The sequence below is a fragment of the Phalaenopsis equestris genome, unplaced genomic scaffold, assembly GCF_001263595.1.
Source record: "Phalaenopsis equestris unplaced genomic scaffold, ASM126359v1 Scaffold000422, whole genome shotgun sequence".
In the NCBI taxonomy this organism is placed as follows: Eukaryota; Viridiplantae; Streptophyta; class Magnoliopsida; order Asparagales; family Orchidaceae; genus Phalaenopsis; species Phalaenopsis equestris.
Genome location: NW_018164863.1, coordinates 357,259 through 371,048, shown reverse-complemented (window position 1 = coordinate 371,048; position 13,790 = coordinate 357,259). Strand labels below are relative to the sequence as shown.

General features: G+C 36.1%; 1 protein-coding gene across 2 annotated transcripts; it reads left to right on the top strand.

Annotated features, from left to right (window-relative positions):
* The first annotated feature begins 1,527 nt into the window (after positions 1 to 1,527).
* LOC110027290 (probable galacturonosyltransferase 4) lies at positions 1,528 to 12,062 on the top strand. Of its 2 annotated transcripts, XM_020728646.1 has the most exons (10): positions 1,528 to 1,823; positions 1,939 to 1,973; positions 2,102 to 2,143; positions 2,240 to 2,339; positions 2,514 to 2,677; positions 3,137 to 3,405; positions 3,499 to 3,856; positions 3,933 to 4,508; positions 4,613 to 4,923; positions 11,690 to 12,062. In XM_020728646.1, the coding sequence occupies exons 1-9, from the start codon at positions 1,724 to 1,726 to the stop codon at positions 4,886 to 4,888; spliced, it is 1,920 nt and encodes a 639-aa protein (XP_020584305.1). In that variant the 5' UTR covers positions 1,528 to 1,723; the 3' UTR covers positions 4,889 to 4,923; positions 11,690 to 12,062. The 2 variants fall into 2 exon arrangements, with proteins under 2 accessions (XP_020584305.1, XP_020584304.1); XM_020728645.1 differs by lacking the exon at positions 11,690 to 12,062 and having other exon boundaries at positions 4,613 to 5,061.
* Positions 12,063 to 13,790: the final 1,728 nt, after the last annotated feature.

The window sequence follows — 13,790 nt, the reverse complement described above, 5'->3', positions numbered from 1 at the left end:
TAATAATTAAAAAAAAAAAAAAACTAAAATGGCCGGTCCCAAACGGCCTAAACTTACAATTACAAAAAAGAGCATAGCTGGCGTCGTGCAGCAAAACCAATAGATTATTTTCAGCGTAGGCAAAGCATATGGGCCATGGAGTATGAGCTAATATAATGCGTAGGAGTCCCCAGCTGATGAATTACTAATTTCACTTGTTTAAGCTAAGAATAATTTCTAAAGATAAATATTTGACAGCCAAAAAAGTGCATATATAATAATTTATAACAATTTTTTTTTATGGAATCCATAAATAATTAGTAATTTTCTTTAAATAAAAATGTATTATATTGTCTTAATTTTTATTGGACCTCGTTAGAAGATTGATCCTCTGTTTTTTTTTTTTTCGAGGCTTATGAGCTATTTAATCGTAAATTATTGAAGAATTAGAGGTTAGATAGCTTAGGCAGTGGGCTGTCGGCCAGAGTCAGCTGCTCTCCGCTGATCCCATTATATATACTCTCACTTTTTTGTAGAAAAATAACAACATTTAAGAATGTTATCAAATTCGTCATACAAGTTTTGAACATCAATTATATTTGTTTTTGTGTTATTTCAGCAAATTACTAAATCTAAGAGAGAGAGAGAGAGAGATGATCCGTTTGGGGATATGGTGCGGTGGCCATGACCTAAAATTTATCTATTTGAGTATGTTGTATTTTGACCGTTTTTCAAAAAGCCTTCGCTGAACCACCTATCAGAGCAATATATCATTCGGTACAACATATATTAACACACCCCAAATCGTTCTACGAGACTCACAACTCATGTAGCTTCAGATTCCGACCACTGTGACATACAAACTTCATGTGATCAATTATATCATCAAATGATTTGAATTTGATTCACTAGTTATTATTAATCTCTTTTCAAGTGAGATTATATATCATATTATTACTTGGGTCATATTTGAGTTGCGTCAAATCACTCCAAATCAAAATTAAATTGACTTGATTGCTATTGGAAAAACTTCGTGCTATTTTGGGTAGAATGAGTTGTATTGAATAAAAAATTGTAGGGGTGATTACATACAAGACACCTGAAACATTGCTACGTATAAATTAAGCATTCACTGTCATCCATTTTTCAAAATTCTCACTTAAACATCAAAAGTCATGATAAAATCCTAATATTTATTTTTCATTTTTATCAAATTCACAATGAATCGTTGCACACATAAATGTATCGAATTTATACTTCAAAAAATCACTTTGATGCTTGATTTGTAAATAGCAATGTTTTGTGTGCTATGTATGTAATTATCCCAAAATGATATGATTATTTATATAAATTGGTTGGATGGATTTTGAGTCATTAATTTAAGATCAAATATTTTCACTAATATAATGTAATAAAAAAATCAAATTCATGTAAAATATACTATAATTGAATTAACATTGAATCAAATCTTAAGCTGACGTGTCGACCGGAAAAAAAAAACCCTAGATGCCAAAATAAGGGTTTCTTGAGTTTTCATTAAAGAGAGGGATAAGGGGCGAGAAGGAGAGAGAAATCCAGAATTGCCCTCATCGCAGGCTACTTTGCTTGGACCTCGATTTTTCTTGGATAGACGATTAGCGGTTTCCATCGGCTGGTTTACGTACTGGATAAAGATTTTAGCTATGGCAGGCGGCTTTCCGGCGAAGAGCTGCTAGGTAATGAATAGTTTCCGGTGGGGATAAGGATGGTGAGCAGGAAGCCTGTCCTGCTTCTTCTCTGCCTCACAGTCCTCGCACCGATCGTCCTTTACACCGATCGTCTCGCTACTTTCTCCAATTCCGTTTGTGAGTTAATTCTTCACTTGCAAATGAATGGGCGAAAACTGGCCCTTCGATGCTTTGATGAGTGGGGATCTTATTGCTGTTTTTATGATTTGTTGTTCTTGTTTTTGGGTTTCAGGGAAGAATGATTTCGAGGAAGAAATCTCAAATCCGGTAAAAGAAAAAAGAGTTGACACAGATTTTAATTTTCTCGCACTTGATTTGTCATTTTCGCCTTTGTTAGCCAAACCATACTGGTTATCTCTTCATTTTTTTAATATTTTCTATGGATCTGCGCACAGAATGTGAGGAACGAACCAGCGAGACTAAATGCTGTCCATCAGGTAGTGTTCGTTTTGATTTTTTATTTATTTAGTAGTTTCTTTATTCTTTTCTGAATTATGGAAAATTAATAACGTTTTGGTTGAAATCTAATACAGGAACTTTCAGATGCGCTTAGAGAACCTATTGGTTTAATTTTCTCTGATAATTCCAGTAATCTGATCTCAGCTAATGGACTGGCGGGGACGAACATTGGAGGTAGGGTTTTACTTTCCCCTTTGTTTCTTGAAATTATCTTTTAGTTGTCTTCTCTATGTAAAATTATTAGGGGATAAGTATCGGGGATAAGAATTTCTCAAAAAAAAAAAAAAAAAGTGCGTGATTATGGTCTTCGGAGTTTAATGTTATGTTCGCCATTTCTCAACTTTCCAGAGCACAAGTCCCGAGTGTTGTCAGCTGCTGAGGAGGGTGTGATCAAATCTGTAACTGAGAAAGAGAACCATTTTGATGATTTTCAAAAACCCCAATTGGAAGATGGGAAAAGAGAGGATGCTACTAAGAAGACAAAGAACTCAACCCCTACTTTAGGAGAGCCGGTAATATGGTGACTAATTTGACAATTGTTTTAATTCTGAAAAAAACTTAATCAAGGCTTTCTTATTCAATCCGCAACAGCAGATATTGGTTTGGTTTTTATAATTGCCCATGCAAGAACTATGAAATTTTTTCTTTTAATTGATAGTTTTGATTCTTGATGTCACAATATTGTTTCTCGGGTTTATTGATATGTGTTGTTCCTTTCTCTGAAATGAATACTTCCACTTTTTCAAGAAAACTTCATATTTATTGATAGTCTTTCCTTTGGCATGCTGTTTTGATGATTCAACTTTGATTTTCCTCATGAATTATTAAGAGGAGGGAGCTTTGAACATGGTGATCTTTCACCAGTTGATCTAATTACCTTTTCAATGTTATTGGAGAAGTTTTTATTGCAGGGCAGGTTTCTTCACTTGTGTAGAGTTTTATCACCATTTTGATTTGAATTTTCTTGACAGATAAAGAAAAACGACAGAATAAACAAGCTGGCTGCAAAAACTGAGCTTCAGAATCATCAGTCGGCAATCACAGATAAGCAAACTGCTAAGCCAACAACATCTGATGCTATGGTTCGTCAACTTAAAGATCAACTAATAAGGGCACGAGTTTATCAAGGTCTTGCATCAACAAGAAGCAATCCACATTTAATTAGGGAGCTTCGGGTTCGGGTAAGGGAACTGCAGCGAGCACTCGGTGAAGCTACCAAGGACTCAGAACTATCAAAGAAGTACATGCTCTAAATTTAAGCATTCATTAATCTATTATGCCCTTTATTAGTGTGTTTCTTTAAATATATTCTGTTTGAATGTGTGTGTTTTAGTGCTCATGAGAAGTCGAGGGCATTGGAGCAGGTCCTGGTGAAGGGCAGACAGTCCCAAGATGATTGTTCTGCTATTGTGAAGAAGCTTCGTGCAATGCTTCAGTCCACTGAAGAACAGCTACGAGCTCATAGGAAGCAGGCTATGTTTCTTAACCAGCTTGCAGCAAAAGCCCTACCCAAAGGCTTACACTGCCTTCCCTTGAGGCTTTCGATTGAGTTCTACTCTTTAGATCCAAGCCAGCAGAACTTTCCAAATCAAGAGAAACTTGAAAACCCTGATCTCTACCATTATGCACTTTTCTCTGATAACATATTAGCAGCTGCAGTTGTGGTGAATTCCACTGTGGTTAACGCCAAGGTGAGCTTTTGAAACCACTATCAGTTTTGGTGTAGGATTATATTTACCATCATTCTTAATTTCCTCTAACTCGCAGAACTCTGGGGATCATGTTTTTCACATTGTAACTGATAGGCTGAATTATGCTGCTATGAAGATGTGGTTCTTAGCCAATCCACCAAAAAATGCTACTATTCAAATTCAGAGTGTTGAGGAGTTCACTTGGCTAAACGCAAGCTACAGTCCTGTTCTAAAACAGCTTCATTCTCAGAACATGATTGATTATTACTTCAAGACTCATCGTGGTAACTCTGATCCAAACCTAAAATACCGCAACCCAAAATACCTATCGATTCTTAATCACTTGAGATTTTACCTTCCGGAAATCTTCCCTAAGCTCCAGAAAGTTGTGTTTTTGGATGATGATATTGTGGTGCAGAAGGATTTGACGAAACTTTGGGCGATTGATATGAAAGGAAAGGTTAATGGTGCGGTAGAGACATGTGGAGAGAGCTTTCATAGGTTTGATAGGTATCTCAACTTCTCAAATCCTATGATTGCTAAGAACTTTGATCCTCGTGCTTGTGGATGGGCTTATGGTATGAACGTGTTTGATTTAGCTGAGTGGAGGAAACAAAATATAACAGAAATCTATCATTATTGGCAGAGACTGGTTAGTACATTTTCTTCCTAGACCTCCATTTTATTTCCGTTATTGCTTGTGATGGTGTTTCCTTGTTATTTGGGGACTGAACATTAAAAAACTTATATTTGCAGAACCAAGATAGAACCATGTGGAAGTTGGGAACTCTTCCTCCTGGTCTGATTACATTTTGGAAGCGAACATTCACATTGGACCGGTTTTGGCATGTGCTTGGCCTCGGTTATAACCCTAATGTGAACCAAAGAGATATTGAACGAGCAGCGGTCATCCACTTCAATGGAAATCTGAAGCCTTGGTTAGAGATTGTCATTCCCAAATACCGTAATTATTGGTTTAAATATGTGGATTTTGATCAGGTTTATCTCAGGGAGTGCAACATCACCCCCTGAGCAACAGTATGACACATTTCTTCTTAAATTTCCAGGTTCAGATTCTTTTAGTTTTTTTGTTTCTTTGATCTGGAATGAATCTTTAGTTTACATTGAGCTTCGCCTCTTCTGAAACTAACTGCAGCTATATTGTACATGATCTTTAGAGTTGATTTGTTATTTTATTTTTATTATATTCTACCATAATTGGTAAGCTTACGTTGACTATTTTACACTTTTTAACATAATTGTTTCTTGAAATAAAATTTAATTCGTAATCATATAAGTAGGCTAAGGGTTTGTTTGGAGCAGCTTTAGTTTTCTTAGAATTAGTTGTAAAATTGTTAAAAGAAAAACAAATTTTTTTATTTCTCATTCTAAGCATATCTTTGTTTTTTTTTATTTTTAAAATTTTCTTACACCTGTCACACTTCAAAGGATCCATTTTTAAAAAATTTCTTCTCATCATAAATGCTTAATGCCAACAAAGTTATAATCAAATCTTTTAAAAAATTGCCCCAAACTGACCCCAAGCAGCCTTTAATTTGGGCTGTTAAGGCTATGAATAATGATTTATCAAGAACTTAATTCACCTCATGCTTAGCTAATGAAGGTTTTGACCTAATTACTTTCATGTTGAGCTGAGCTCAAGCGGTGCCAAAACTTTCACTATTTTCATTTATATTCCATTGTCTGCGATGAGCTTAACCTGATCTATCCTATATTTCTTCATGCATATTATATCACTGAATGAAATCCTTAACGATAAGCAGCTTGGAAAATTTTAATGTCTGCTGATGAGCTGGAAAGAAATAAAAAAGAAATGATCGTCCCCACATTGCCCAGCTGTCCACGTGAAATCTGTAGGCTACATCATGCTTTATTGCTTGTTAGTTTGGCTGTCGGTGTCATGCCGTGCTTTTTTTCATCGCCTCTCGTTTCTCGTCGGTGTTGTTGTATGCAATCTGCGGTAGGAAGCTAAAATAATCCTGATTGTCGCAATTAGTTAGTGGGAAATTTTGTTTACTAATTATCTGTTTAACGTATGATCATCAGCCCCCACAATTTTTCAACCCGCATGTTACGGGGTCAACTATTTGGAGTAGGTATTTTTCATATATATATAATTTTGATTGGTGGTTACAACCCCACTTATAAAATTTGTCTCGGATTTGTAATATTTTAACTACATCGTAAAAGCTTTTTCTTGATTTCTAACAATTAGCTTGATAGGATGTGTACATAAAAAAAATGAGTTTTCTTAAGCAAAAGAAAAACTCAACTATTTAATTATGGGCTTTATGGGTCAAGCTCACTGACCATATATTTAATGATCTGATTATGATCATGTTAATAGTACTAATTAGCTGTACCTTTAGAGGTGAACATCTACAGTTTCTTATCGCTAGGAGAACCCATTAAGTACCTCTGAAGCTAGTCAGCCTTCATGGGAGGAGTTCATCCATTGAAGCTCGCTCACATTTCGAGAGTTCTTCCAAGCTCACTTGTACTAATTGACTTGCTACCACGCTTGTCAATAGCCACTTGGCTACAACACAAAGTTCGATGAATAATTTTATCAGGTAGAAGGAAGAGAACTTTAGTCCATCACCACATGCATATCCATTTATTGATCGCTTGACATTGATCCAAGATCTTATCAACGACGAGTCTATCAAGGATTTATATAGTACATCCTATGATATAGCATTTTATTTCTTCTTTAGACTTCTATGCAGGTATATATACTCTATCATGTATAAATAAGAAACAAAAATGGAAAGAGCAGGGGGGACACTAACGCTAGCTCTCTCTCTCTCTCTCTAAAATATCTTTCAACTTCTCATTTCTTTCACAAGGTCTCTTTCAAATTGTATGAGTTCACAAATTACACATGATCTTATATCCCAAAAATTAGTACGAGTTCTTTTGGTAAAAAGAGAAGCGAAGAATAATGATAGATTGCGCTAGAGAATTCTTGGTGCAACAGATGAACAAATTCAGAGAAAAATGAATAAAAAGATATAAAAAAGCAATACAATAAATGTCCAAAACTCATTTTTAGAGCTATTTGAGAAATCAAACGGGATCGTGTGGTGCGAAAAAAAGGATAACGAAGACATCACCAAGGGATGAGCTACTTGGAACCAGAATGAGGAGAGCCTTGACTCCAATATCAGAAGATGATGATGATAATGATGTGGCATATTCCCCTGGAGAAAAGACAACCGAGTCCTCAAATGATGGAGAAAAAAGAAAGAGAAGATTGTTGAAAAATGCATTTTGTAGAAAAAATTATTAAGGCATAATCCCTCAGGGGGTTTGAAATCCATTCTCTGGATTTTTACAAAGGGAGGACTGATCATACTGATTACATGTCCTCTTTTGAATCAGCAGTCAGCTTGTTACAAATAAGCGACACCCTTAAGAATCATTTATTCCTCACAACACTCAAAGAATCGACTTTGTGCAGATTCAATAATTTGACGGTAGGAGTCTTCACCTCCTTCAACGAATTCAAGTAGATGTTGTAGCTCAAATTTCAATGTTATGAAGCCGCAAAAAAATTCTGAAGCTTTATTAAAGATCTGACAAGCTTCATTCGAATAATTGAGTTTTATCACTAGTTTTCAACATGATATGCTCATGGTCAGGGATCTTGAGCCTTCTATCACCCATGCAACACTCACACAGGGTCTATGCGAAGGGCCATTCAAATACACACTTGGCATACAAAAGCTCAAAACTTTGGCTGAACTTTTAGAGTTGGCCAATGAACATATTTCATTCGAAGAATACAACTCTTTCCTGAACACCTTTGGCACTAGAAAATGAGACCAAGGATTCCAAAAAAAGAGAATTGCACAAACATGTGGGGCCCTGTCACCTATTTGTGCAAAGGGACCATCGAAGCTCCCTTGGAAGACATTCTTGAAAACAACAACAACCAAAGGTACCCTATTAAAGGCTTATCACAAAAAGGTCGGAAAAGGAGGCAAGTGGTATCTCATCCCTCCGTGCTAGGAATCACTCACTTATGAGTGTCGATGGTTAAGATCATAGAATCATGCAAATTAAAATTTTCTTTAAGAGATTCTCACCAATGAAAGCTGGTAGTTTCTGGGAATTTTTAGCGCAGTGCTGACAAATATTATGATTATCATCATGATCATGAGGATGATATTGATGAATGTTGTCCTTCTAAACTTGATCAAATAGTTAATATAATAAAGAAAGTTAAAAGAATTCGTCTTGCCAGAAGCTCACACCCAGAGATAAGAAAAGGCACCCATCGAGACTGCTTCTAACAAATCATTTCTTGCCACGATTGTGCATATCATCATTGTTGTACCCGTCATTTTCGACGAGGATGGACCTGAATCCCTAAGAGGTTCAAGTTTGAAACAAATAAAAAGAGGATACATTCATTCCACCAAATTGGTTAAGGCCGCTACTCATATTCATCTGCTGATAACATTAAAGTGAGCTGACCTACCGAAAGACAAAAATCGTTTCAACCATGCAATCACTACAGTAATCGAAAATCATTAAATCATTAGTATTCTAGTCAATGTTGCGAGTCTTGTCAACACCCTCTTCGAAAAAGTTTTCGAGATGATGAACATGACGTATGCTCCACTCACTCCTACTTTAGGACTTTTGTATGAACGTGCTAAAGAACATTCTTAAGCTTGGTGTACACAAAGGGATTAGATTGGAAAATGTTAAGACCACCAAAGTAGTACTTATCTTTGAATGTGAATGTTCCGAATAAGCTCTAATCTGAGTCATGAGCATAAAGAGTAGTTGACTCTGAGACATCATCACTACATCTTGCATGGACCACAGATGAGATGACTGTAGTCGATATCAACATTGCTTGCCACCAGGTCAATCTCATTCCCAAAGCGAGACCCATTAAGAAAAGATGTGAGTTGTAGCCACTGCTTTGGTTGAACCTATCCGACAAGAAGTTCAATAGCTCCTAGAGGCTGATTTCATCCATGAAGTTCAATGTCTTGATTGGCTAGCAAACATAGTGATGGTCCTCGAAGCAAACAACAAATGAAGGACATTATGAATTGACACTTTGGTAGACTTTATTGTCGGTCATTCAGTCATGAGCTTTCTAGATGCCTTCTCAGGATGTTATCAAACTAAAATGCATCCCGTCGGCGCTAAGAAGACTAGTTTTATTACGCTAGAAGACGGTTTAACCTCAAACTCTATCCTCTCAAATGTTCTTCAGAGTAAGCTTAGGAAAATTCTTCAGATATCTGCTTACACTCTAAAGAATCAGAGCGAATTCTAAAAAAGTTCAAGCCAACTTGAATATCTCCACTAAGGAATCTTAAAGAGTTATAAGCACTAATTGGTCACATCACAGACTTGAATGGCTTCATTTCAAATTTAGGTGATTGCTGCTCCTCTTTCTTTAAAATCATGAAGAAATCTACATAGTTTACATGGACGGAAGAATGAAACCTAACATTCAAATAGTTGAAGGGAACTATTAGCTTCACCTCTCCTGTTGTATTGTCCAAAATCAGGAAAAATGCTTTTCATTTATCTTGGACTCGGGAAAAAAAAAACAGTCAACTCAGTTTTGGTCCGCGAGAAGAACAAGAAATAATTTTCAATCTATTATATGAGTAAAGTTTTACGTGGAGCCAAATTGAGATACACAATCATGGAGAAACTTGCATTGGCTCTCATTATTTCAGTAAGGAAACTACGTCCTTACTTTCAAACACAGATCATGAATGCAATCACATGTCGTCTGCTCAAGTCGGTTTTATCATGTCTTAACTATTCTTGAAGATTACTGAAGTGGTCAGCTGAATAAGCGAGTTCGATATTTTTTACTGAAGGACGATCAAAGCTCAGGTAGTCGCCGATTTTCTGGCAAATTTTTCAAAATGATTAACCATGATGAAATTAATGTCACAGATAAGCTAGGCACATTACTTGGACAGAGCCTTAAAAGCCCTGATAAAATGAGTATGTATGATTTTATATAGTCTTCGAGGACTTATATCTCATCATTCAATATTAATTTTGATGCTACGAATAATCAAGCCGAGTATGAAACGTTAATTGTCTGACTGTGCTTTTCGTTAGCAATTAGAGTGAAATACCTCCTTGTCAAATCAGACTCACATTTAGTAGATAATCAAATAAACAGGGTATTCGAAGTATGAGACAATGCCCTACGAATATATTTGTCAAAAGCCAAAGTCGAAATAAAAAAGCTAAAATACTTCTGAATTGAGCACATTCTGAGGTAAGAAAATCAATTTAATGAAATCCTCTCTAAGAGTGAACATTTAGAATCTAAATGACATATGACACTAGAACAACCGGCTATTGAGGAGCTTGAAGTATTGAATACTGAGCCAATTTTTGTTTCGAGTTGGGTCGATCCCATAAATGCATATATGATCACATGCCTAATTCTATCAAGAGTGACAAATTCTTGGAAATTCAGATCAAAAGCAGCACAATACTTCATTATTGACAATAAATTGTTTATAAAGTCAATATCTGCTACTTTATTAAAACGTGTCAAGGAGGATGAAACAATAGTGATCCTTTAGCAAGTTCATGTAGGAGAATGTGAAAACTATTCAGTAAATACTCTGGTCAACTGAATCCTTTGACATGGTTACTATTGGCCAACTCTAAGAAAAGACTTATAAAAATTCGCACAAAGATGTGAACACTGTCAGAGTTTCACTTACATGCAATTGTAACCCTCTCATAAGCTTGAGCTACTCACAAGCCCCCGACCTTTCATAATATGGGGGATGAATCTCCATGATCCCTTTCCTCTAGTCAAAGGGCAACAAAATTTTGTTATTGTAATGATTGACTACTTTTCCAATGGATTGAAGCCAAGTCTCTAACAATAATCACTGCCAAAGTAGTTCACAATTCCATATGGATTGACATCATATGTCAATTCAAACTATCCCTTATGATCATTATTTATAACAAACTCAATTTATTGATAAATATGTCAAGAACTTTTGCAACGAGCAATGAATACAACTTAAGTACATCTCAGTACATCATCCAAATATGAATGATCAAGTAGAAGCTGCCAACAAACTCAACTTAGATTTTTTAAGGAAAAAGATAAAAGGAACAAAAGTACAATGGGTTGAAATCGTACCCTATATCTTATGAGTGTTACACACTACACCCTTTACTTCTAATGGACATACTCGTTTCATTCTATCACATGACATTGAAGCAGTACATCAAGTGGAATACTGAGTACATACTCAATGGTCGGCTCGAGCTTTGAGGAGCGAGAGTTAAACGAGTGGGATATGGCTCAACAATAAGAGCCTATGCAATTTGCTTGATCTTTTGGAAGAACTTTGAGATCAATCTGCATTACAATAAATTGAAGTCAATAGGGCCTCAAGATGTTACAATCACAAGTCAAGGAATGAAAATTCAAAACAGACGATTTGGTTCGAAAAAGGGTTTGCATCTCAACTCGCAATCATGCAGTTTGAAAACTTTGTTTCTTCATGGACTGGGCCTTATATTATGAAAAGAAAGTTGGTTCAGGCATTCAAGCTAATTGCATATCTTGACAAAGAAATTTCTTAGGCGTTGAGAGAGGATGATCTTAAGATATTCTATCCCTAAAAATTGATGATACAATCACACTTTTGTGTGTGTGTGTGTGTGTGTGTGTGTGTGTGTGTGACTTGATTAGAATAGCATTTAACTTAGCGTTAATAAGAGTTTTTTCTTCCTCTTTCTTATTTATACGTGGCACACTGAAAGAAGATACTTGCTAAACAGGTAACGGGTTCCCACATCTATCCTCAGCCGGGTAAGAGACCTCTGACGACCTCAAAGGTAGCTTTAATCCTGATGAATCCAAACAGCCCGATATGTTCTGTTTCAAAAAGCAAATGACTCCCTAGTTTGGATATCAACTAATAAGAGGGTTACATCGGATTGACTGCGGTGCCTTATTTCCTCAACTATCACAAGCTCCTCTGACGACATCTTCTTTATTTGCGTGCTTCTCACTCAACAAGAACATTTTTAATTGAATATATTTCGAGTAAGTTTCGCGGGACCCCCCTTTGCTCTATTTATAGACCTTGGGAGGAAGCATTATCACAACAACAATAGGGGAAGCCATAAAGCGAATGATATATTTTCTTCTAGTCATTATGAAATGTATTCTCATTTACTATATTTATTGTTACTGATATTATTTGAGACACTTCAAACAATAATGCTTCTCTTTCCAGGAAAAACACTCGACTAGTCTTATTCGGGAAGCCTCTTGTACATCATAGTCGAGACAAGCAAAAGCTTATCAGCACGAGCTAACAGGGTCACAAGCTGGTCCGACTAATTTTATATTCAACTCGAACGAGTTTGTTCATCATTTATACCCTCAACGTTGGAGCAAAATTTAAATCACCTTATAAGTAGTAGATATTCATAGGCTATAGGTCAAACCAAGGTAGATTGACCCCCCGAAAATGAGCAAGGAGTACTGTGCGAGTCCTCCCTTAAGGCATGTTTAGATAAGGACTCCACTGACAATGGTGACACGACCCTCCTGTAAGCCTCAACGTGGCCTATCCATGGTGATGACAACCATGAATTTTGATAGTAGATTAATAAAAATCATAAGACTCAAACCAAAAGCCTTATGCAAATTGCATTAGTTAATCACATGCGTAACAAAGGCAAAAGTGTGATGGATTTATAATCACACACAAAAAATCACTAATAAGGTAAATTACTCTAAAAATATAAACAAAAAAAAAAAAACATGTGTATACTTTTATACACAAGCAAAAAGAAAACACTAGAATTAAGTAAATGTGTCAAAAAGTGATCTGACACGCCAACACGACTCGAACTTGACTCGAAAATTTCAGGTAAGGGAAATATTTTTTGAGTGGGGCATGGGTTTGAAAATTCAACATGTAAAAATTTCTGGTCAGGTTCGGGTTGAACCCAAAAACCTGAACATTACCCGAATAACGTGAAAATTTTGTTGTAATATTAACTTTTATGCCATTGATTGTCATATATAAACATTTTTTTTTTAATTTGCCTATTTTTACTTGTTAAATGTTAGAGGTAAAATTTTTAATAAAAAATTGTGCTAGTAGGTTAAATGGATTGGGTTCGTGTTAACCGTGTTTGGGTCGAGTTGGTTCTGGGTTGAGTCTTTCAACCCATTTATTATTTGGGTCGGGTTAGGGTTGACTCAATTCAGGTCTGGTTAATTTCCAGTTGGACCCAAACCTAACCCGCTAAGCTGAATCGACATTCTTAGAATTAAGCGTTTGTGAAGAACTTGTCTTTTTCATCTTCTTCATCTTCGAGCCCCCAGCGAGCTCCATGAAGCAATCAAAATCGTCTAAAGGGAGGCAGAATTTACTTTTGCACCAAGGTGTTCAAGCAAGATTTAATTGTGCTTTCGTAATGATTAACCAATAACTCGTATTCGAGCATTTATGTGAGTTCCTTGAGGAATTCATCTTGTTTCTTCCTCCCTTCAAGCTACTTCTTCAAGTCTACGACTTCTTCCTCAAGCCTTCTTTTCAGCTCGATTGCCTCTTTGGACTTCATATAATGTCTTTCAAAGGCTCTAGTTTTTTTCTCCATCTTCTTCTTATGCTCTGTACACTGATGAACTAAGAGTTCAGATGCTTGTTTATGCCCTTCACATTCCTTCACCAATCTTTCTAGCCCTTCACACGGGCTAACTCATCATCTGTTATCTCGCTCAGCTCATCGAGGGACTTAACATTTTACATCTTCTAGCTGTTTTACTTGTGCTTGAAAGGAAACGAGTTGCTTTGCACCCTCTTTGAATTTTATATGTAGTTGCTCATCTTCAACGAATTCTTTTACTTTTCATCTTTTG

Coding starts and splice junctions, on each gene's coding strand:
- LOC110027290 (XM_020728646.1), top strand. CDS start 1,724: ATGGTGAGCAGGAAGCCTGTCCTGCTTCTTCTCTGCCTCACAGTCCTC. Junction 3,406..3,498: donor GACTCAGAACTATCAAAGAA/GTACATGCTCTA, acceptor TGTGTGTTTTAG/TGCTCATGAGAAGTCGAGGG. Junction 4,509..4,612: donor ATCATTATTGGCAGAGACTG/GTTAGTACATTT, acceptor TTATATTTGCAG/AACCAAGATAGAACCATGTG.